General features: G+C 38.5%; 1 protein-coding gene and 1 long non-coding RNA gene across 14 annotated transcripts in view; one reads left to right on the forward strand and one right to left on the reverse strand.

The window, feature by feature from the left end:
• Positions 1 to 17809, reverse strand: part of LOC26515035 (G1/S-specific cyclin-D1) — a 47312-nt gene extending 29503 nt beyond the window's left edge. For 4 of the 13 annotated variants that reach the window (XM_044717282.1, XM_044717285.1, XM_044717288.1 and 1 more), the window contains exons 1-3: positions 17772 to 17809; positions 16836 to 17052; positions 1713 to 1919 (exon numbers count right to left, since the gene is read on the reverse strand). In XM_044717282.1, the coding sequence (XP_044573217.1) occupies positions 1713 to 1919; positions 16836 to 17052; positions 17772 to 17794 (447 nt within the window). In that variant the 5' untranslated portion in view covers positions 17795 to 17809. Of the gene's footprint in view, positions 1 to 1712; positions 1920 to 4440; positions 4870 to 16835; positions 17053 to 17481; positions 17626 to 17771 lie in introns of those variants that run through there. The other 9 variants (XM_044717286.1, XM_044717284.1, XM_032456106.1 and 6 more) reach the window with 7 other exon arrangements.
• LOC116656457 lies at positions 12773 to 13347 on the forward strand. Its single transcript, XR_004311411.2, has 2 exons — positions 12773 to 12977; positions 13068 to 13347. It is a non-coding gene; the product is annotated as an uncharacterized LOC116656457 (long non-coding RNA).
• Positions 17810 to 23715: the final 5906 nt, after the last annotated feature.

Consider the following 23715-nt stretch of genomic DNA (forward strand, 5'->3'; position numbering starts at 1 on the left):
GTTCACTGATATCAATATAAATTATTTTATTTTCTATCGATAATCGAGCTGCAGTAATCTATCGAACATTTTTAACGAACAGTGTATCGAACGTGTTCTGCTTCCCTGCCATTTCTTACACTGAAGTGAACTAACTTTAGATTTTCAAAAAAACATATTATATCAAATAAAGTGTTTTATATTGTGAACAAAGGTGTGTACTTGACCAAAAAAATGTGTTTGTGACCTGTGCTTATTTGTTGTACTTGGAAATCAATACATAACATTTTAATATTATATACCTTTTTATGACGCAGAGACTAACTTTTCTCAAATCTAAACTTTTAACGCCTACCTTCGCCCGATCTACTCTTTGTTGATGACGTAAGTATAGATTGTTGCCCTCGTGTTTACATTTACAAAACAAGTCTGCAACTTTGTGCAACTTAAAATATTGAAGTACTTTTTAGAAACGATGTCTGTGACCAAACCGGAACGGTCGCAAATTATTAGCGGTAGAAAATCATGTGCTGGAAACATTCTGAATAAAAAAGACTTCAATAATGATGAAAACAAGGTAATACGATGTTTCATCAAAATCCATTTACTTTTCAACTTCAGCTTTGGTATCATCGACTCGGATAACTCCTAGATACAATGTTTCATCAAAATCCATCAAGTTTTTCAATCTTATGTCCGCCATATTGGATCCGCCATTATTAATTTTGAAAATCTAACTCCAGATTCGTTATCAGCGGGCCCAAGAACCTCTGAGTAAATATTTTCATAAACAATAAGCGTACCAGTCTCTTGTAAATAGTTTTGTTCTGCTAGAAAGGCCAAATCGACCACTGTGCTTTGGTATCATTATAATGATACCAAGATTAATGATACCATTAAATAGTTTGCAGACGACCTCTATAGCGCATTTTGGCAGTTCGATCAGCATCTTGGGCGTCAGTAGATTACAACCGGGAGTCTTTTTTTTCAATTTTCGTTCGACTTTTTCGATTTCGTTCGTCCGGAATGAAGGTGCAGTTGACTGAGGTGTAGCCTCTGGCTAAATGACTGGCAGAAGGAATGAATTTGAGGCAGGGTTTGGCTGGAAGACACTTTCGAGCCCAGCATCCCGGAGAGTTTCTTATCGGGGTGGTCGTTTCGATTGGGGCGCTAAGATTTGGGTGGGCCCTCCACAGAGGATACTTTGTGCTTGTTGGTGAAAGATTCTGGATGTTCCTCAGCTGTGCATTTTCTTCCTGTTGGTGAAGAGCCTGGTCGAGTGATCGTGTTGCTTCCTTAAGGCGTTGCTTTGAAGCTGGTGATCTGATGTTTTGCCAATCACGACGCGTGCGCCTCTTTTCTCGCACGAGCTGTTCGATTTTCTGATTAGATTTGTGCACTTGAGGAGTAGAGATTTTGGCTGCCGCAACGAGTACTTCTTCCAGGGCGCTCGTAGTGTAGTCAATGTCCGATTCCATGTTAAACTCCGGGGCGAGTTCTATGTGGGCACTCACGTACTTTTTGTACTTTTGTACTGTAAGACAGTTCGTTTTTGGAGATGTCAGGCTGAGGGGGTGTTCGGTTATTTCTGGGCTTTGAAGAAGCGTTAAAAGCACAGTGGTCTGATGGTAAGACCGAAACACTGCAAAATCAATAAGGTCTGGGAGCTTGCGTGGGTCGGTTGGCCAGTATGTGGGACTTCCAGGGGAAACATAGTTCAGTTTATTTCTCACATTTATAATTGCATTGTACAAGTGCCTTCCTCTGGGAGTAACTAGGCGTGATCCCCAGTGCGTGTGTTTGGCGTTGTAGTCTCCTGCGGCTATAAAACGATCCCCAAGTGAATCCCCAAGTCCTGCCGAGATTGAGAAACGAGGAGGGCAGTAAACGGCACCGATTGAAAGGCTTCCGTTTCTTGACTGAATTTGCATCGATGTGGCCTGCAAGAAGTTTGTTGGAAACCTTTTGTGAAAATGGTGTTTTAAACGTTGTCTGTTTAAACGTTAAACTGGATAGTGACCAGAAAACCCCTACACTGGGCAATACACAGTTTTAAGCCATTAGTCATTTTTTTCTGACCAAGTGTGGACCAATAAAAACAAAAAAAAATTTTTTGAAGCATTGTGCTGTATGTATTTATTTATTTATTTCTCTCTTTCGCCATTGATTATTCATTAATATATTTCATTAATAAACCCTCCGTTTAAAACTTAACCTAAAATATATAATGTACAAAAATTAAGAATTATAGTATATTTAAGATATCGTTAATATTATCGGTATCACCTGTTGTATAAAAATTCTTTTGTTCAATTTTTTGATAGTCAGCTGGGTGGTAAATTGTAGGATAACCAACACTTAATGTGTCGACGCATCCCATTTCGAAAATTTTAAGTAAATTAATTTCTAATTTTAAAATAAAAATAAATTTAAATCTGGACCTTATACTTAGTACCGCGTTTAACGTTTCAACGCTGTTGCTATTTTGAATTTTTGTTTTGATTAAATTTTTTTGAAATAATTTAAAAAATATCGTTTCGAAGATATTTCTTTTATAAAAAAATTTGATGATAATATTTAAAAATCACTTCAAAATATTGATGTATTTGATATTTTTTTTTAATCAAATTTTTTCTATTTTTTGTATATTTTATTTTATTATTTTATATACAAACACAGACGCACACACTCATACATATGCCAACATACACATACATTTAGCAGAAATGTCGGCATGCTTAATCCGCAAGTGCGACGAAAAATTCGAAGCGTTTTCGCTCTTCATTATCACTCTCTTGCAATGCAAAAACTTTGCAGTTTATTTGGTGAACAAAAATAACAAAAATTTTATAACGATATAAATATATCATTTAGAAGAAAAATATATCGATATTTTGATATATTATAATTATCAACAACCCTAATAGAAATACATTTTTAGCTAAAAAAAAGCTGCTTAAATTTTGCTACAAAAACCCAGAATTTTCGCCGCATATTTTTCCCGATCTCGATTCTATGCAACATGGAAGAGGGAGGCTGCAGGAAAGTGGCATATGCGGACGACGTCACAATTCTGTTCACAGGAAAATACCCACGCTCTGAAAATACAGACGTTCTGCGATCTTTTGATCGCAATATTGCAAGCCCTATCCTAATGGACAAGCAGAAATGACCTGTGACTAAATGCGCAGAAAACATCGTTGTTTTCACTAGGAAATACTTTCCCATGAAATATTTTTACCAGAACATTCTTTTCCAATTACTTTGACTTCTAAGGGAATAATGCTCACAAAAATAGTAAAAAAAAAAACAATGGAGTAATGTTGTTTGTACTCAGTAATTCTTATAAAAAACAAGAAAGGAAAGCTAACTTCGGGCGGAGCCGAAGTTGATATACCCTTGCAGTTGTGCCATTTCTGATCGTTCAGTTATATGGCGGCTATTGGATATAGTTGGCCGATCCCTATGAAATTTGTCAAATAAGATTATTTTGCCCAAAATGGAATCTGTACCAAGTCCCATCTTTCTAACTTAAAAAAAATCAAAGTTATGCCAATTCGGATCGATCTATGACAGCTATAGGATATAGTCGACCGATCCCGGCCGTTCCGACTTATATACTACCTGCAAGGAAAAAAAGGATGTGTGCAAAGTTTCAACTCGATAGCTCCAAAACTGAGAGACTAGTTACTGACAGACGGACATTCTTACATCGACTCAGGAGGTGATCCTGATAAGGAATATTCGCACTTTATGGGGTCGGGTGACGTCTTAACTGCGGTGCACATTTATGACCAATATATAATAAAAAAGAGTTTAAAAAGAGAATAACACATTTTTTATTTTTTTTGTGGAAGCATGATTACACAAAGCAACGTAGGGCAATTTAGTCAATTTTTACACACATTAAAAAAATATGCATTTTTTTTACACGCAAATACGCAAAACTTGAAATTTAAAACTATTTTACTATTTTTAAATAAAATGGTCATTGAATTTACATGCGATGGAAAAGTCCAAACGTTTTCTAAAACTAAATGTGAACATTAAAGACAATAACGGACGACTAAAGCAGTTTGTCGACTTTTCTGCTATTTTTCTCATCTACCCACACGCTTCTATAAAGGATTTAAAGTACATATGTATATATATCCCTTGCAGTACCAGAAAATCACCAAGGAAAATATTCCCCAGCGTTAGATAGGGAAATACTAAGAAAAGAGTGAGAGGCAGCCTCTTTAAAAACAATAGAAAATGCAAAGACAGTCGATGAGAGAAAAAAATGCTCTCAGCAACTCAATGGTTCCATAGTCTGCCTGTTAATCTTAGGGTCGTTAGTTTGATTCCCACCAAATATATATATATTCTGAGTTTTCTTTGTTTACTTTTATTTTTTTAAATATCGCAATCTCAAGATAAAATGTTATATTTATTCTTTTTGTTAAGAGAGATTATTTGATACATGCAATGTATCATACAATGTAGTTTGTTTATAGTATTTGTAAAATTTTTCTTAACATTTTAACTTAGTTTACAATTTGCGAAAAGAAATTAAGACATTAAAACATTGGTATGGGTAGGTTTCTAAAAATAGATAACGATTTTTTTTCAAAATGTCTTCCAAGGGATTTTTTGCAAAAAATGACAAAAGAATTCTTTGTAAAGAATACCTAACACCTTCCCTATGATTGCAAGAACTCCTGTGGAAATTCCCTATCCAGATAGGGAGAAAATTCTCCAGGCCCAGGTCAGCAATGATGCATGGGACATCCCATACAAATTTTCCTTCACGAATTTTATATACCAGCACTAGGGAATTTCTCATGTATGGTGAGCAGGTAAGTTCCCCAAGGAACTCCTCAACACTCCAGTGCACTGGTACATCAGTATCTGTGGTATGCAAAATGTATGACATTTAAGTGTTTGTGTAAATTAGGGAAAAAAATTCGAATGGGCTCTAATATAGTGCCTTTGTATATTAAAAATACCTTTTTCAATCATCAGTTCTTAAAAAAAATTATATATCAATACAAAAATTTTTCCCCAAATTGCTGAAAACATTTTCCTCAGTGATGACACAGTGAAAATATTGTTTTCCTAAAATTTAGGCTCTCGAGTTAGGACAATAAATAAAAGCAAATACCCTTGCAAAATAATTTCTGGCATTATTCTTGCGAGCTATGGGAAATTAAAGTTTTATTCTTTAATATAGATTAGAAAGAAAATGTTGCATATTTTTGGGCAAACTAGTCTCTCAGTTTTAAAGCTATCGAGTTGAAACTTTGCACACATCCTTCTTTTGTTTGCAGGCTGTATATAAGTCGAAACGGCCGACTATATCCTATAGCTGCCACATGACTGAACGATCGGAAGTGGAATAACCTTAACTAAAAGGGTATATCAACTTCGGCTACGCCCGAAGTTAGCTTTCCTTTCTTGTTTTTAATCTAATCACGTTACACCGGCCCAGTTGAAGGCCTCCATCCGCTCTATTAAACTCTTAAAGCTCCAGAGCTAGTCCTCACGACGGCAACCCTGACCCTTCCGTCCGCGCCGGCGTGAGTTTCGACGACCCTGGCGGTGATACATTGTTGCGGCGGCTGGTGATGTCCTCCTGCTTCCGATGCCACTTCGACCGCACCTGTAGGCCCAAGACGTACTCCCGGGACCACCGCTGCCAAAACTTGATTGCTTGATTGGCGGTGCTGGTGGGGCGATGAGCCCGCCAGTCAACAAGTGCCCGAGAGCCAACGCCTCGCCGTCGCTTGGATACTGAGAGCGCCCAGGGGCCTCGACTCCAGCGAGGCTTCTTTATAAAGCGAAACATGTAAACGAACACTTGCAGCAATTTTAAGTCGCAGCAGTAAGGAAATCCTTTTATCACTTCCAATAAATATAATAAAATCTTATAGATATTCGACAGGTGAATATCACTATCACAACTAATTTTTTAATAAATATGAAGTGGAGACCATTGCGGTTAATCCGATCGCATTCTTTTTTGCTTCCATCTGCAAAAACTCTGGTGTCGGATCAAACCGGGGAATCGTTGGCCACTTATCTTCCGGTTCCTTTAAAAACGATGGACCTGTAAACCAGATCGATTCTACCGTCTCCTTTACGTCTCCACTTCATGATACGATATCTGCCGGTTTCTGTTTAGTTTGTAAATGCCACCACGTGCTATCCTCTGACCCTCTCTTGAATCTCAGAAACTCTATTTGATACGAACGTTGGATGAGAACGAATCCAGTGAAGACAAACTTCTGAATCTCACCAATATATACTTCGTTCGATCGGTATTTTAAGAGGCTTGATTTTGGCAGAGGTCTGCGAGGAGGTGAGCTGCACATATCTCAAGACGGGGGAGCATCTTTGTCTTGAGGCGCTACTTTGGACTTCGCAGTCAACAACGAGACTTTAATACCTCCTGCAGATTTTCAACGAACATAGACGTAGGCTCCATAGGGTCTCATCGATGCGTCAGAAAAGGCATGATTTTGAATTGGTGACATCGACTCACTCATCACAAATCTCGGTTTTGAGATATCTTCTAACTTTGACAAGACTAGCTGAATTTTGTTCCACGCTGATTCCAAATGCAGTGGAATCGACTCATCCCAATCTAGCTTATTAAGCCAAAGCTCCAGAAACAGGATCTTTCCTTTAATAAGTATTTGGGCATAATAAGCCTAGGGGGTCGAATAGTTTTGATGTCACCGAAAGAATTTTCAGCTTAGTCGCCCTTTGACCCATGACTGAAGTATCAATTTCAAATTTAAATACGTCATCTTTGGAAACCCAATCGATTCCTAATGCTTTAGTCAGCTCTAAGTCCGAAAGTTTTATTGGTTTAACGGTTCTCTCGGATTCAGTAACTTCAGGCAAGTTTAAAAACCACTTACTCAATTCAAACCCAGCTTTGTGAATAACCTCAGTTACCTTAGCTATCAGAGCGAATTTGTTTAGCCGAAACGGAAGATGAGTGAGTACAGCTCTTCCCACCATCAACAAATCATTTAAACATTTCTGTGTGGATGTCTTATGGGACGCATCAAAAACGACTCGTAGTGTGGTCGTTGTACTTTGAGGCCGTAAGACACACTAGTGGGGTATTACGTAGTGTGGAGTAGCAAGAACATCATTGCTTGCAGGGGACATATGACCTAGAGATTCGAATTTGAAATACAGGAATTTGCGTTATATTTTTCCGATACTATCCATCCAAGGAGCGTTTTTTGGAGTATGGGATGGTTCGGACCTTGCTTTACTTGACCAACGGACAAAAGTTCGCAAAATGACTCAGCTTCAATTAACATATCTATCCGCTGAGAAAAATATGGGTATGCTAATGGCAAGTTCTTTGGTAGGGTCCAATCTTTACCGTTCACTGACAGGTCAGGGTAATAGCCTGAAATTGTTTTCAAAACCCAAAAGTCGAACGGAAACTCGCTACCATTGACTCTCGACTTCACCACGGTGTGTATCTTTTTCTTTATTTGTGTATTGGATTGGCCAATTCCAAGCAAGTTGATACACGATTCCTCCTTACGGATCTGTAAGCGTTCAGTAGTCTGCAAGATCTTCAGTAGTGAAGTTAATTTATGACCCTAAGTCAAGTAATGCTCGGGCCAATATGTTCTCGCCATTTTTTGTTCGAACGCTTACGATCGACGTCGCTAACAGAACCCTTTCTAGAGATGACGCATGCAAAGCATGTGAAGTAGAAGGGCCATTATTCGTTAACGCTGGAGGAGGATTTTCTGTTGTAGGTGGTAACGATAAGTTATTTTCAGTCACTGTAAATCGGTGCAGAAGTTTATGGTGCGATCTTGCACAGATTTGACATCTTGTCAATTTACACTTCGCTACAGTGTGACCTTTGCACCTTTGCGGTGACTCAAACCTTTGCATTACAGCAAGGCGAGCGAACGGACTGCACTGAGCCAAAAAATGGGCTTGAGCGTTGCAATAACTGCAAGCTGGTTTGGTGTTGGCAGAGGAGCAAGCCAACGAACTTCCATTAAGTTGCTTGCTAAACCCAGTTTTCTCCTGTTTTTTTTGCCAGTCTCTTCCGCGGACAGGTGCTGGTACCCACGATTTAATATGTTTTCGAAATCGGACCACAGCGGCAATTCCCCATAATCCAGTGACTCCTCCCATTTTTGCCTGGTCACTGGATCTATTCTCTGCGAAGGAACAGACACTCCAATTTTATGTATAACACAAGAGATATATTGTAACTCACACCTTTCTTATGTCCAGGCACCCACCCAACATTTAATTATTGTCCCTTTCTCGCACATATAGTAAATAAAACTACTACTGAATAAAGAAAAATAAAAAACCGGATCTATTCTACTCTAAACTGAATATATAATCATTGAGGTTGCAATTTTATTGTCATCTCCTATGGATAATAATGATCCATAAATCGATGACACAGTGTCGAGGAGACCCCTCAGCGACGACGCATATCGTTATTACACAGCTCCACAAAAAAAAAAAAAAAAAAATTCAGAGATCAGACCATACCTCCTATATGGATTTGGGGTCGCTGAATCCGAATCCGTGGTCAGTTGGTCGCCATCACGTCAGGCCATCAATCCGAATCTGAGGTCAGTTTGACGCCATCACGTCAAGTTTCTTCATAACCTCAAAAAACACACTTTTCACTTTTTTTGACTTTTTTTTCACTTTTTTCAAGTTTCTTCATAACCTCAAAAAACACACTTTTCACTTTTTTTGAGGTTATGAAGAAACTTGACGTGATGGCGTCAAACTGACCTCAGATTCGGATTCAGCGACCCCAAAAACCCCCAGGTACCATGTTTTATTTGAATATGCTGAATTTTGAAATTTTTGAGTTCGGCATACATTTTTTGCTAAGATGCCTACATATAAACGCACCCCCTGTCCTAACGGTGCATGCGAAAAATTTGGCATGGAGCTCGTTTTAAAGATCACAAATCAGCCTTTCATTTCCATTTTGAATTAGGTTTGTAACACATCAGAATTTTGCGGTACGATTTTTCGAAAATGGCCAAAAACGGCGTTTTTCGACTTTTCAACCGTTATTTTCTCGAAAACCTGACGTGATGGCGACCAACTGACCACGGATTCGGATTCAGCGACCCCAAATCCATATAGGAGGTATGGTCTGATCTCTAAATTTTTTTTTTTTTTTTTTTTTGTGGAGCTGTGTTATAGACTCTTTTTAGACTACCGATAGCTTTGTCATAATTACTCTCGGTGACTTGGAATGCCTTGATAGTTCCTAAGGCTTCACCAGAGAGGCCAAAAATTAAATGATTTAAGTTCTCAATAACAGGATGTTCACATCGTTGTGTACCAAGGTCTCAAAAAGACTTATAAAAGTGTTGAACTCCGAATAATTTCCACTGAATTTTGGTACTCCAAACTGGGAAGTTGAGCTCAAGTTGGGGCTGCAGAAATTGCAGTAGCTGGGCGGGAGCTGTATTGAAGACATTACATAAGGACATAACCTTTGCTTGGTTGTTTTTGCTTATTATTCCAACTCGGCTCAGAATTCATTCATTTCATCTAATAGATCGATCTGGTCTTGCAACTCATTTGCTTTAGAAATTGTCTCACCTAAAACCTGAAGCCTGCACTCTAGCTCGGTCTTTTCTAAAGGAAGTAATCCAGCTTCCAAACGTTCCTCTTACCGGCGAATACCTTTTACTTTTGTTCGTCCGTAGAGCGTTGTGCGGCCACTACGTCGAATTTGAACGGCTCGCGGGCATAACGGTAGGGACTGATCGGGTTGACCAGGCACTTGCTGTGATCAGTCTGGAGTTGATGTGAGATACTTGAAGTCCTGGGTTGGTTCTCCTCTAGTACAGATGGTACGGGGTTTCGGCTGATTCCGTATCGGCCGATCCTATTTGTGCAACTATCGAAGTAGGTTGAACAACGCCGTTCCTACTTGTCCGTTTAACACAGGAGCAACACTCGAAGTAGGTTGGGCAACGCGGGTTCCACTTGTGGTCCGCTTCACGGGAGCAACACCCGAAGTAGATTGGGTAACGCGGGGTCTACTTGTGGTCCGTTTCACGGGAACAACACTAGAAGTAGATTGGGTAACGCGGGTTGTACTTGTGGTCCGTTTTACACAGGTTCTATGACAAAAGTTCTACTTGTGGTCCGTTTACACAGGAGCCACTCGAAGTAGATAGTTTTAAAAGAGTCCTACTTGTGGTCCGTTCTACACAAGATCACTCGAAGTAGGCTGGTTTTTAGCGCCGTACCTTGATACTGAGTAACGAACCGATCTACTCTGTATACACAAATATCTTTATTTCAGAAGAAGAATTCTTATATAAGATGCGAAATTATACATAACTAAGTCTAGGGAAGGTCAATGTTATGGACGTGTTAAGGCCAGGGTCACCCACCTCTGAGTCTGCTCACTCAGATTGCTTGTTCATGCATAGCTTGTACATGCATTGCTTGTACATGCATTTCGGCTTAGCTAGCTGGCTTTGCTTGCTTCGGTCAGTCGGTCATTCTTCCCGCTGATACTACTGATTTCCGCTTTTGGCGCCGTCTACTAGTGCTGGGTTATTAGGTTGTATATTGTTGTATGCTTATTGCTAGTTATTACTAGGTGTGCCAATAGGTTTGTGGGTCTGATTATTGTGTATTGCGAGATGCTGATGACCATTGATTAGATCAGATTACTAAGTGTGAATATAGAGTAGTAGGTCTTGGCACTAGGTGCCAACAACTTTAACATTTAACCTTCTTTTTATATTATTAAGGGTCGTGAAATTAAATTTATTTAAATTTTTATTTATTTAAATATGTTTTAAGGGGTTAGGTGGGTTTGGCGGCTTTAAAAAAATCGATTTTTTTTTTATTTTTGTATAAAATTCTACAGAATCTTGAGAATGTTCTCCCAAATTGACAAGTAGATTCGAATAAAAGTTTCGGAGATGCAGTCCTGAAAAGGTGGACGCTCGTGATGGTATAGGCAGAGCGCAAACTTTAAACGCGTTAAACGCTCAAAACTGTATTTTCGAAGTCGGTTGTCAAGATTTCTCGGAAACTACTCAACCGATCTTGATCCAACTTTGCACAGGCCTTTGCACCGAGATATGATTCTCTATAACTTGAACAAAAGATTTTTTTTTCGTTGATAACAATTAAAAAAAAAAATGTGAAAAAAATGTCAACAAAATTTTGTTCAATTTTTACTTGTTTTTTCCTTCGTTCAGTTTATAGTTTTATGTCTGTACTAAAAGAAAATATTTAGTTTTTTCATTTCGAATGATTCTGTTAAGCTTTTTTTTTCCCCAGGGGTCATGGGAAATGACTGTTTCTCAATGGCTGACGGTTTAATATTTTTATATTTTATATAATTTTTATTACAAAATTGTTATTTTAAAGTAATACAGTGAATTGATAAATTTGTTTATAAAAAAAATAATTTCTTAATATAAAATAAACGAAAATGAAAAAAGAATTAATTAATTGATAATCAGTACCTCGCAGTACCTCGGAGTATGTAAAAAGTAGTTCGTTGCCAATGATACCGAAAACAATATACGCAACCAAATTTTAGGGTAGCGCGTCACTTGGCGTTCCGTTAAACATTAATGTTGGCATTATTTTAATAAAAATTAATATATAAAATTTCTTATTCACTTTAGCTCGACTATTTTTAAAGTATGTATGCGACAAAAATTGAAAGAAGGGTGCAATATTCCAGCACAAGACAGATTTTAATTTGTTTTTTCTCGACTTTCAATTTTTCCTGGTACAATCGATGGAGGTGCAGGGCATGGAGATGACGATGAATCCTTAAAGTTATTAAAGTTGCTGACTAAAATCCTGCCAGTTGCCAATTGCTAACTAAAATTGTTATTTCGCGACCCGGACTTTAAATTGTTTTTTTATTGTTTATTCTTTTTAAAGTTTCACACCACTACCATCCAGCGAGCCATTCTTTTATTTTATTTTATTTTTTTTATATATTCTTTATTGTGTCACAGTCACTAGTTGCTTTTTTTTATTTAATTATAATAAACAGAGTCCACCCGGGGGCGCCAAAATGTTTACTGGGATTATTTTATCTCAACGAAATAATTAAAGAGGTGGATGCGTAAATTATAACTTTCGAAAACACCGAAAAAATAAAGATGCGTGCACTCGGCTGTATAATCTAATTCGATATATATTCAAGCGGGCGGCGAAGAGGGCGAATTCACAATAGAGCGCAGTATTTTCATGATGGTATCATGAAAAAGTAGCATTATCCTAATATTTTGGAGACCAATTTCCCAGACTTCGGGGACAAATCTGCTTACCCCATTGAAGAAATTATTTTTCAACAAGATGAACCCCAAGCAGAAGACTAAAATCTAAAAAAAATTGGCGAAAAAATCGAAGATTCAGATTTGAATCCGATTGAAAATCTGCTAAAAAACGACTGGCAAAGTACGATATTGCACCGAAGGGCTCTGGAACAGGATGGAAAAATATTTCAAAGGAAATGTTGCAGAATTTTATTTAAAGTATGCCTAGGCGAATTAATAGTGTCATTAAAGCTAAGGATCTTGGACAAAAAACTAATATTTGGGAAAAACCACGAATAAAGATTATTGATAAAAAGACCACTTTACCACTTTTATAACAGTTTGAACTCAGAAGTAACAAATATGTGTCCACATGTACTCACCACTGCACTATGGTCCAGAAGTTGATTTTTTTGGCATAAATTCGAAATATTTATGTTAATGTTTTGTATTTTTGATTTAAAATTCTTAAAGTTAAAACATCAGACATAAACAAAACTAAAAAAAAAAGCTTCACAAGCTTCACTGAAGCTTTTTATGAGCTTTCCAAACCACGCAATCGAACAGCTGTTTGGAAATAAGAAATTGGCGGCAAACTGCTCTGTTTACTTTTTGGCGTGAAAATAAATATTCTTTGTCCGAACAAACTGTTGATAATAATGGAAATTGTTAGTCAGGGTATGTATTTTTTACTGAATATAGTCTGTTTATGTGAAGTCTTAGTGTTTGTGTTTTGTTTAATGTTCAATTTATGTGTATTTTTTATAGAAAATTAACATGCGTCCCTTGTTTTTCGTGGAATAAAACTAACGACCTGACGGCTGCTGACAAAAACTAATTACGTCAGTTTATACTAATATATGTCGTTCTTTATCGCTAATTAACAACTTTTCCCCGTTCGTCCCCTTTTTCTCGCAATTCCGCAATATTTAGCGACGTTCGAGTTTCGCCATAGCGATCTCTTCGATATTTGGCTCAGCAATAATCGCAAAATATCATCTGTGTTAGATAGCATTTATGAAAAAATTAGCCATTACCACGTCGAAGATGATAAAAAATTAGAAATCAATAAAAAAACAAGTAATTTTGAATCATTTATAAAAAAAAGACTACCAAAATGCAACTATATGGTCGAACGTTTTAAGTCAAAGCATACTGAATGGATGTCGTCTTCAATATCAGTTACAATAAATGAAAACTGTAACACACAACAAAAACCGGGACGCCGAACTTTGTCTTATGGAAACGCAGGACCACGATTGAAAAGAAAACTGGCATCTGAGCTGGCGAATGAAAAAGAGCACAACACAACTCTTCTTATGCATGCTGCAGCAGTTTCTGCTAAGAAGGATTGTAATACAAACGTGGCCTCGGCTCTTAAAGAAATGATTACAACACCTGCTCAATACCCAACAGAATTAAGAAAGCAAGATCAAATCCAAAAACCGACTCCACTCACACCAAATGAAGCCCTAGCCTACATCCTGGAAAATTCATTAACCAAACAGCAATATGTAAATACTAGGATTTTGAATATAGAACAGAACCCATAAATAACATATACAAATACATATGTACATATATATAGATAATTAAATTATTCCTGGAATAAATGTAAGTATATTGTCTGAATTCAGCGTCATACTCGGTTTGTATGGGCGGCAATAGAGGGCGTGGTCGCACAGACTCAAAATTTTTTTTACATTATTATCTTTCTAAAAAAACATAATGTGCAAAGTTTTAGGTCTGTAACTCTATTTTTAGAATTTATGCCAAAAAAATCAACTTCTGGACCATAGTGCACTGTATATAACATCCGATATGTATATAATAATATCAGCTGCTACCCAACTGCAAGGGTAAATCAACTATGACTCCGCCCGATGTTAGCTGTCCTTTCTTGTTTTTATGTATAGTAGAAATGAATAGAGGTTTTTGGAAAAAAAGATTTGGCGATTAATACATGTTTACCAATTTTATAAAAATCTGAACTCAGAAGTGACAAACATATGTACATATATCCATATGGGTTCGCCATTGTATACGTGTTGATTGGATATACACTACAGGTCAAAAAATTGGGTTCACTTGATACATTTATTAATTTTAAGCAATTTCGACGGTTCCTGCCTTTATTCTATTAAGCAAGTATGATATATGAGTGTCGACTCAATATATGATCCTTATTCCGCATATTATATGTGTTTTGAGAATTTTTATCACCACCAATATCGATAAGCCCATACGGATTTTCACATAAATTGAAGTCAGAAATCAAAGAATTCATCAATCAATCAAAGCGTATCATTGAAAATTGTAAAAAGTGTATATTTTATCTTTCTTTTTTAGAAAAATGGGTCGAAAAGCAGAGCTTAGTTCAAAAACACGTGCAGTTATAATTGCATTATACGATGAGAGTTATTCAACGCGAAACATTGCTTCAAAAGTGAATGTTTCTCAAAATGCAGTAATGCGAACGTTGCAAAGAAACCGCAAAACAGGATGCAATCAGAGTCGTAATCGTTCTAGAAGGCCTAAAGTTTTTTGCCCCTTTTTGCCCAATTTCATCTTTTAACTTTGTTTTGTTTTCGTAGAAGTGGATCAACACAGATCTGTGTTGAAAGCAAAAAAAATCGTAATCGTACAGCTCCTGAAATTCGTGAACAACTCAATTCTACACGGAAAACACAAGTATCTGTTTTAACGGTACAACGACGTCTGAGTGAATACGGCTTAAAAGTGTATTGCAGTCAAAAAACAACTTCTACGAAAAAAAAAAGTTAAAAAATTGAATTGAGCAAAACAACATAAAGGCTGCACAGTTGAACAATGGTCCAAAGTGTTGTTACGGATGAATCGAAATTGAAATGTTTAACGAACGACGTCACCTGCCTGACTGTAACCCCACTGAATTTTTATGGGACGAATTAGACAGAGAAATAAGAAAAATGTAACCAACCCATTCAAACCAGCTTTGGGAGCTTTTACAAACTTGTTGAAATCGACTCTCAACGGAAAGATTAGGTAAACTCATCGAAAGGATGCCTAGAGTATGCGCTTCTGTATTACGAGCGAAAAGCGGGTATTTTGAGGAATCAAAAATATAAAGTAATAATAGTAATAGTAATAAAATAGTAGTAAGTAATAGTAATAAAAGTAGTGAAGGAGACATCTCCGACCCCATAAAGGATAAATATTCTTGATCAGGGTTCTTGAACGGCCAATTAAATGCAGATCGTATTAAGTTTCCCAAAATTCAATCCAACTTATATACTACCGGCAAATAATAGAGGGATGTATGCAAAGTTTCAAGTCTATGTCTTTAAAACTGAGAGACTAGTTTGCGTAGAAACTGGCATGCTTATATCGACTCAGGAGGTGATCCAGATCAAGAATATATACTTTTTATAGGGTCGGAGATGTCTCCTTCGCTGTTTCATTGAAAACGCTCTTTCTTTCTTTTAGGCAAACTTTTGATTGAAAATACTCATAAATCAAATACATCAGAAATCCTTTAGAAAACGCTCAAACTGCTTGCTGGGACATGAAACCATTTTAATGTGTAACCATTGAATCATTTAAGTAATAGTATCTTTCTTTCAATTCGAGTGAGCTTTTATAAAGTGCCCATGAAACTTATAGAGAGCCATTCTAGCAACAGTTATTTAACAAGTGCCAAATACTACGCTTCCTCTTCTACAATTTATTATATATTTATTATTATTATTTATTATTTTATATATATTATTTATTGAGCTTTCTAAAGAGGTCCAGAGGTCAGTTTTAAAGCTATCAAGTTGAAACTTTGCACACACCCTTCTTTCCTTTACAGGCAGTATATAAGTCGGAACGGCCGGGATTGGTCGACTATATCCTATAGCTGCCATTTAACTGATTGATCGGAAATGCTATAAATTCGTTGTTTTTCAAGTTAGAAGGATATGACATACTATGCATTCTAATTTGAGCAAATTATACGATCTGCCAAATTTCGTAAGGATCGGCTGTCTATATCCTATAGCTGCCATATAACTGATTGATCGGAAATGCCATAACTTGGTTGTTTTTCAAGTTAGAAGGATGGGAGTTTCAATGGGTTCCTTTTTATTAATAATTTATTAATTAATAATTCGATATGCCACTTTTCATAAGGATCGGCCGACAATATGCGATCCGCTATATATCTAATAATATAAGATGCGTGGCGCCACCTAGCGGACTGCGACTCAACTGCAAAAGTATATAAACTTTGGCTCCGCCCTATATAAACTTTGGCTCCGCCCAAAGTTAGCTTTTGTTTCTTTTTTTTTAAACGTTTTATGAAATGGGTGGTGGTACTACCAACTACGGTATACTTAGAATGATTTAAAAATTTATTGAATTCGCAATAATTATCTTGGCTGTATTCATGAGAACAAATTACCTTGAATAACAGAGGCTTAAAAGAGCTAAATCTGGCAACCGTGGATTTACATTATATTACACGCATATTTAAGTAGGATTATTTACTGAATCCATATTATTTCTAATACTCACTTCTAGCATCCATTCAGCAACTATTTTTCTCATTGCCGGTGTTATGTCCTTTTGGATAGAGAAATAAAAATCAACCTGATTTCGGTTTCTTTCTACCCTGAGTGCAATTTCTAGAGATCGATCAGAAAGGAGAATCGGATCCCTAACAGCCGTGTTGACGCTTCCTTGCGTTGTCGTCGATTCTCCTTTAACATATGACGGTGTCATATTCTTGCTACTACAAGAATACATACATATTTATAAACTTTGACGATACAATTGGCGAATTAAATATATTTAATACACACGATCATTCAGTCGTATATATGTACATAGGCATAGGCATATCTAAGTATGAACATATAGTTTAATAGTATTCATGTAAATGCATATACATATATGTATGAACATACAGTTAAAGAGCATTCATAGAACGGTTCATCCTTTCTAATAGATATATGTATCAGAAATATTAACTATTCTTTTCAAAATGTAAGTTTTTTATATCAATAAAAAGAAATCATGAAAAAAGAAACTTGATAGAAAACATAATTTTGAAATTTCTTTCGAATGTAGCATGGTACAGTTTCAAGAGCAGTCCTAGTGGCATTGCAACAAGATAAATACAAATTTTTTAATAACTCTTATTGATTTGTGTATGCAGTACCTGTTAAATAAATTTAAAACTTTTAAAACGTTTGCAGTAAAGTTCTTAAGGGTATAAAAAAAAATTTATGTTTTGATTTGATTTTTCATTCCAAATGATAAGATAGCCGATTACATACTTTGTCACAGTAGCGCCGGATGTATAACGTTATAAACAAAACAACAGTATGTTAGTGAAGTAATAAATAAATGTAGCGTCGTATAATACCGAAAAGAAACAGTGTTTTTTTAAGTTAATTAACATTTTAGGCAACAAGAATTGTTTAAGAATTAAATATCTAAAGTTCTTACCAACTGTTGAGCGATTTTTTCATTGCTGTCTATAGAAGAAAATGCAATTGATACATTACACATTCGATTTTTCACTGAACGAAACATTTTTTTAGATTTCTCATCCGTTTTTGTCCAAATGATTGTATTAACAAAACAGAAATATCTGTCTCTCTGCAACGTATGCAATATCATGCTCCTTACAAAATTATGTCCTAATGAATACTTTGTAATATGTGTCCGAAAAAAGTTGTATTGTTTCCAATAGGAGCCAAAAGGAAATATAGAGACTTATTTAAGTAACATTTTTTTTTTGCGGTTCCCACTGCATACGTTCAGCCCACCTCCCGTCCAACCGACCGAGGGACGCTGCCGCGTAACGTACGGCTCGAATCGCGGGAATAGATCCGAGATAGATAAGCGAGGATTAGGAGAAAGATATTTAGAAAATTAGGAAAAGATTTAGGATTAGGAAATAGATTTAGAAAATAAAGTTAAAGATATTATAAATTTTTAATGTATCTATCGTTTGTTTAATAATTAACAAAGAGTTCATAATTTCAGCGCTAAAAGATCTGCGCCTCTCACTTGATACAAAGAGTAGGTCTGAAAAAGAACCTTTCTCCTCATTCCTGGGTGGCCGGAGTAGCTAGAACAACATTCGAAACTTTTGCCAAAAATGGTATCTTAAATTTCAGATTATCAATGAACTTTAGAATGTCAGCCAGAATGTCAGACGGCCATTTACAGCCAATTTTTCTTTAATTGGCTCTGTTTTGGCTGGGGACACAGGTTGAAACTTGTACAGATATTCGTCGAAAAGGGACCTATGTGCTGAGCTTGTTGAAAGGCTTCTCATCCTCCATCCATAGTTCCATCCATCCACCCGAAAAAGTTACTGTAAGCAGCTGCCCATTCTATAACTTTACAGTAACTTTAAAAGTACCTTGAAATGCCTAATCATACATATACTTCTAGCTAGTCCCAATATCGTCATTTTTGAAATTGGCTCTGTGGTGAGAACATAGTAGTAGTAAATGTTGAGTTCCATCTTGTGGTTAAATCTAATGTTGGAATTTTCTATCGTTTCTCTCAGCCTAGTAGCAACATTAATTGTAAGGGAAATAAAATTTCCGTTTATCAAAGACTTAATTTCGTTCCATATAGATAGTTCCTACCTATCTAATAGACTCATAATGGTAAGAGATGTTTCGTGATCCATTGTAATCCGTACAAAAATTTATCCGCTATTTCTTTAAATTCTTCACTGTCCAACAGCAAAAAGGGTCTGCCATCTGTAATAACTATTTTTTAAAGCGAAGGGGTTTTTGTATCCTTATTGGTCTCAATGCAAATTTGTCTGTTTCTTTTTGGGTTTTTTATTGGCATATCTTATGATAAAGGCGCATTAAATTGGTTTGGTCAACTTCTTTATTTTCTCATATCACTTGTCACTTCTCATATTTTAAAAACGAATTTTTTTTTTAATTTTTTAATTCAGCCGCTAGTTTAAAAGCCTCGGAAAATTAAAAGAACGCGAGGAATAGCTTTGGCGAGATCGGTTTATTACGCTTTAAGAAGAGTTGAAGAGCTCAATTGCAGCCAGTTCGGGAGTGAGCTGTATTGCGGATTGAGCTTTATTATCTCGCAGCTGACGACTGATGTACATGTCGACATTTAGATGGAAGTTGCCAAGCGCACCATGAGACTCGCTGCGCACTCCACACTTTTCGACGGTGCCAGTGTCTCTGAGTGGCCAGATTTCTCGCCGTTTTTAAAACTAGGTCTGGCAGCAATACCCAACAAAAATGAAAAAGCTCACGTGGTTAATATGCCTGCGGGAGTCAGCCTTAGAGACAGTAAGAGTCTTGACTTTTTTTTCAGTAATCAAGTGTTTCAGTAAACGGCTTCACCTCAACTCATGACCATGAATTGCCTGCTTAATAGGTAAGCGAGTAGGCTGGATTGCCCTATGCAGAAGAAGAAGCAGAGAAGAGTTCAGCGTTGGTCCAGCTGCTGCACTTACTTTGAGGTTATTGTTTATCGAGATTATTTTATCTCGTCGCGAAAAACGAAAGGAAAAATCGGTGGCTGTAGAATTAAATTATGTTGCGAAAAAAAACGAACGAAACGAAAATGCGTGCACTCTTCGACGTTATAAATTCGGTTATATTTCATATTAACAAACCTTAAGCCTAGCTTATCTAGTGCGGCGAAGCGGGGCGAATTCATGGGAGAGCGCAAGTGAGAGCTTCACTTGCGCTCCCGCTCCGCCCTAAACTAACTTATACTAGACTTCATGAAATTCTACTTATTATCTACATCTAATTATACACCGGCCCCGTTGAAGGCCTTCCTTAGGCTTCAACTATTGGCAGCCTTGCCAGCTTGTGGACTGCTCTCCGAAACAATGCTCCTCTACTCGTCCTGACGTCGGCGACCCTGACCCTTCCGTCCGCGCCGGCGTGAGTCTCGACGACCCTGGCGGTGATCCACTGCTGGGGCGGCTGGTCGTCCTCGGCGACCAGGACCAGATCGCCCTTCCTGGCGTCCTCCTGCTCCCGCTGCCACTGCGACCGCGCCTGTAGGCCCAAGACGTACTCCCGGGACCAACGCTGCCAAAACATTTGCTTGATTGACGAGACAAGCCGCCATCGCCGCAAGCACGTTAGACCCTGCTGGTCCGGGGTCCGCGGTGCTGGTGGGGCGATGAGCGGCCCGCCTGTCAACAGGTGCCCGGGAGTTAGCGCCTCGCCGTCGCTTGGGTCCTGACTGAGGGCGCCCAGGGGCCTCGAGTTCAGGACGGCCTCGACTCCAACGAGGACGGTCTGCAGCTCCTCTGCGGTCAACTTCGCGCTGCCCACCGCTCGTAGGAGTAGGTTCTTTGCAGACTTCACACCTGCCTCCCATAGTCCGCCCATGTGCGGAGCCCGCGGCGGTATGAACGCAAATACGCATCCTTTTTTTGATGCGTATTGCCGCAGCTCGTCCGCTTCGCTCTCGATCTGGTGCCGCAGTGCCGCGAAGTGGCGACTCGCTCCGACGAAGTTCGTCGCGTTGTCGCAGTGCACGGTCTGCGGACATCCTCGGCGCCCAACGAACCTTTGAAAAGCCAATAGAAAGGAATCAGTTGACAGATCGGAAACTACTTCTAAATGTACTGCTTTAGACGAAAAACAAACAAACAGGGCAATGTAGGACTTGTATGGTGGCCTACCACGAATTTTCAAGGTCGTCTCAATAGGGCCACAGAAATCCACGCCACATATGGAAAATGGGCGGAGAGCACGAACTCGATCTAAGGGTAAATCTCCCATGATTTGAGTCATCAGATGAGGCTTGCATTTAAACCAGCGTATGCATGACCGCACTATCTGACTGCAGACTTCCTGCGCGTTTACTATCCAAACGCGCTGTCGCAAGAGACTCACTAGTGCTCGTGGACCCACATGAAAATTCGACTCGTGCAAGTATCGGACGTAGCTCTGAACAAATTGAGAGCGCTTCGTCAACAATACTGGAAACTTGGCATCGTACGAAATAGGAGCATTAGCTAGTCGCCCCCCGACCCGCAACAACGAAAAGGTAAGCCCAGCCTGAGAGGTTTCATGAACAAACGGACTTAGCTTCTGTAGGCTTGGGCTAACAACAAGATTTTTTCTAACATTTTTAATTTCCTCTTGATACTCGTGCTCTTGGACTATCTGAACAATTTTATTAAACGCGTCTCGATATTCGACAGGGGAAGGTACATTATCAGAAGGAACTACTAATTTTTTACATTTCTTTATAAAGCGGACCATGTAAACGAACACTCGCAGCAGTTTTAAGTGAGAGGAAAATCCTTCTATCACTTCCAACAAATATGAGGTAGAGACCATTGCAGTCAGTCCGACCGCACTCTTCTTTGCTTCCATCTGCAAAATCTCTGGTGACGGATCAAACCGAGGGCTCGTTGGCAACTTATCTTCCGGCTCCGTTAAAAACGATGGACCTGTGAACCAAATTGATTCTATCGTTTCCTTTACGTCTCCACCCCTTGACACAATATCTGCCGGGTTCTGTTTAGTTGGTACATGCCGCCACGTGCTATCCTCTGACCACTCTTGAATCTCAGCAACTCTATTTGATACGAACGTTGACAACGACGATGGATGGGAACGAATCCAATGAAGACAAACTTCCGAATCTGACCAATATACACTTCGTTCGATCGGTGCTTTGATAAGAGGTTTTATTTTGCGACAGAGGTCCGCGAGAAGGTGAGCGGCACATAACTCAAGACGGGGGAGCGTCTTTGTCTTGAGCGGCGCTACTTTCGACTTTGCTGTCAACAATGAGACTTTACTACCTTCTGCAGATTTGCAACGGATATAGACGCAGACTCCATAGGCTCTCATCGATGCGTCAGAAAAGGCATGAATTTCAATTGGTGACATTGGCTCACTCATCACAAATCTCGGTATTGAGATCTCTTCTAACTGTGACAAGGCAAGCTGAATCTTGTTCCATGCGGTTTCCAAGTGCAGTGGAATGGACTCATCCCAATCTAGCTTATTGAGCCAAAGTTCCTGTAACAGGATCTTTCCTTTAATAAGGATCGGGCTTAATAAGCCAAGAGGGTCGAAAAGCTTTGACGTCACCGAAAGAATATTCCGCTTAGTCGCCCTTTGACCCATGACTGACATATCAATTTCGAATTTAAATACATCATCTTTAGGAACCCAAACGATTCCTAATGTTTTTGTCAGCTCTGAGTCCGAAAGTGTTATTGGCTTAACCGTGCTCTCGGATGCAGTAACTTCAGGCGAGTTTGAAAACCACTTGCTCAATTCAAACCCAGCGTTTTGAAGAACCTGAGTTACTTCAGACTTAATTGTCTTTAGCTCCTCCACGCAACCAGCACCCGTTAACATGTCGTCGACGTAAAAGTCAGACCCAATAACTTTAGCAGCTCGAGGGAATGTATTTTTCGCGGATTCACTCAACCTCTTCAAACACCTTATGGCCAGGAATGGGGCTGGTGCAGTGCCATACGTAACGGTGTTGAGCTTGCACAATTTCAAGGACTCAGACGGGTCTTTTCTCCACACTATCAACTGGTATCGTCGATCTGCTTCATTTACCATCACTTGACGATACATCTTTTTTATGTCGGCTACCAGAGCGAATTTGTTTAGCCGAAATCTAAGAAGAGTTGAGTAAAGTTCTTCCTGAATTGTTGGACCCACCATCAACAACTCATTTAAACACTTTTGTGTGGATGTCTTGCAGGACGCATCGAAAACGACTCTAAGTTTGGTCGTTGTACTTTGCGGCCGCAAGACACACTGGTGGGGTATGACGTAGTGTGGAGAAGCAAGAACGTCATTGCTTGCAGGGGACATATGGCCTAGGGATTCGTATTCTTCCATAAATTCCAAATACATTTTCTTTAAGTTCGGATCTCGAGATAATCTTCTCTCGAGCGACAGGAATCGGCGTTTGGCTATCTCGAATGAATTGCCCAAAACGCTTGGATCCGACTTAAATGGAAGTTTAACTTCAAATCGACCTGAAGGCAGTATTCTTGTAGTCTTCCGATAATGTTCCTCACATAGCTCTTGTTCTGGCGACAACATCTTTTTAGAAGAAGGAACTTCTTCCAACGACCAGAATTTTTTCAAGTTTTTGTCTATTGACTCTAATACTTCCTCTTGGCAATTCAGACTAGAGACTGGCTGTGGAGGAGTTGAGGAATTTGCCAGATATTTTCCCGATACTATCCACCCAAGGAGAGTTTTTTGCAGGATGGGATGGTTCGGACCTTGTTTTATTTGGCCAACGGACAACAATTCGAAAAATGACTCAGCTCCAATTAGCATATCTATCCGCTGAGGTTTGTAGATATATGGGTCTGCTAACGGCAAGTTCTTTGGTAGGGTCCAATCTTTTACGTTCACTGACTGATCAGGGTGATAGCCTG

This window comes from Drosophila ananassae, chromosome XR, assembly GCF_017639315.1.
Source record: "Drosophila ananassae strain 14024-0371.13 chromosome XR, ASM1763931v2, whole genome shotgun sequence".
NCBI classification, from domain to species: domain Eukaryota; kingdom Metazoa; phylum Arthropoda; class Insecta; order Diptera; family Drosophilidae; genus Drosophila; species Drosophila ananassae.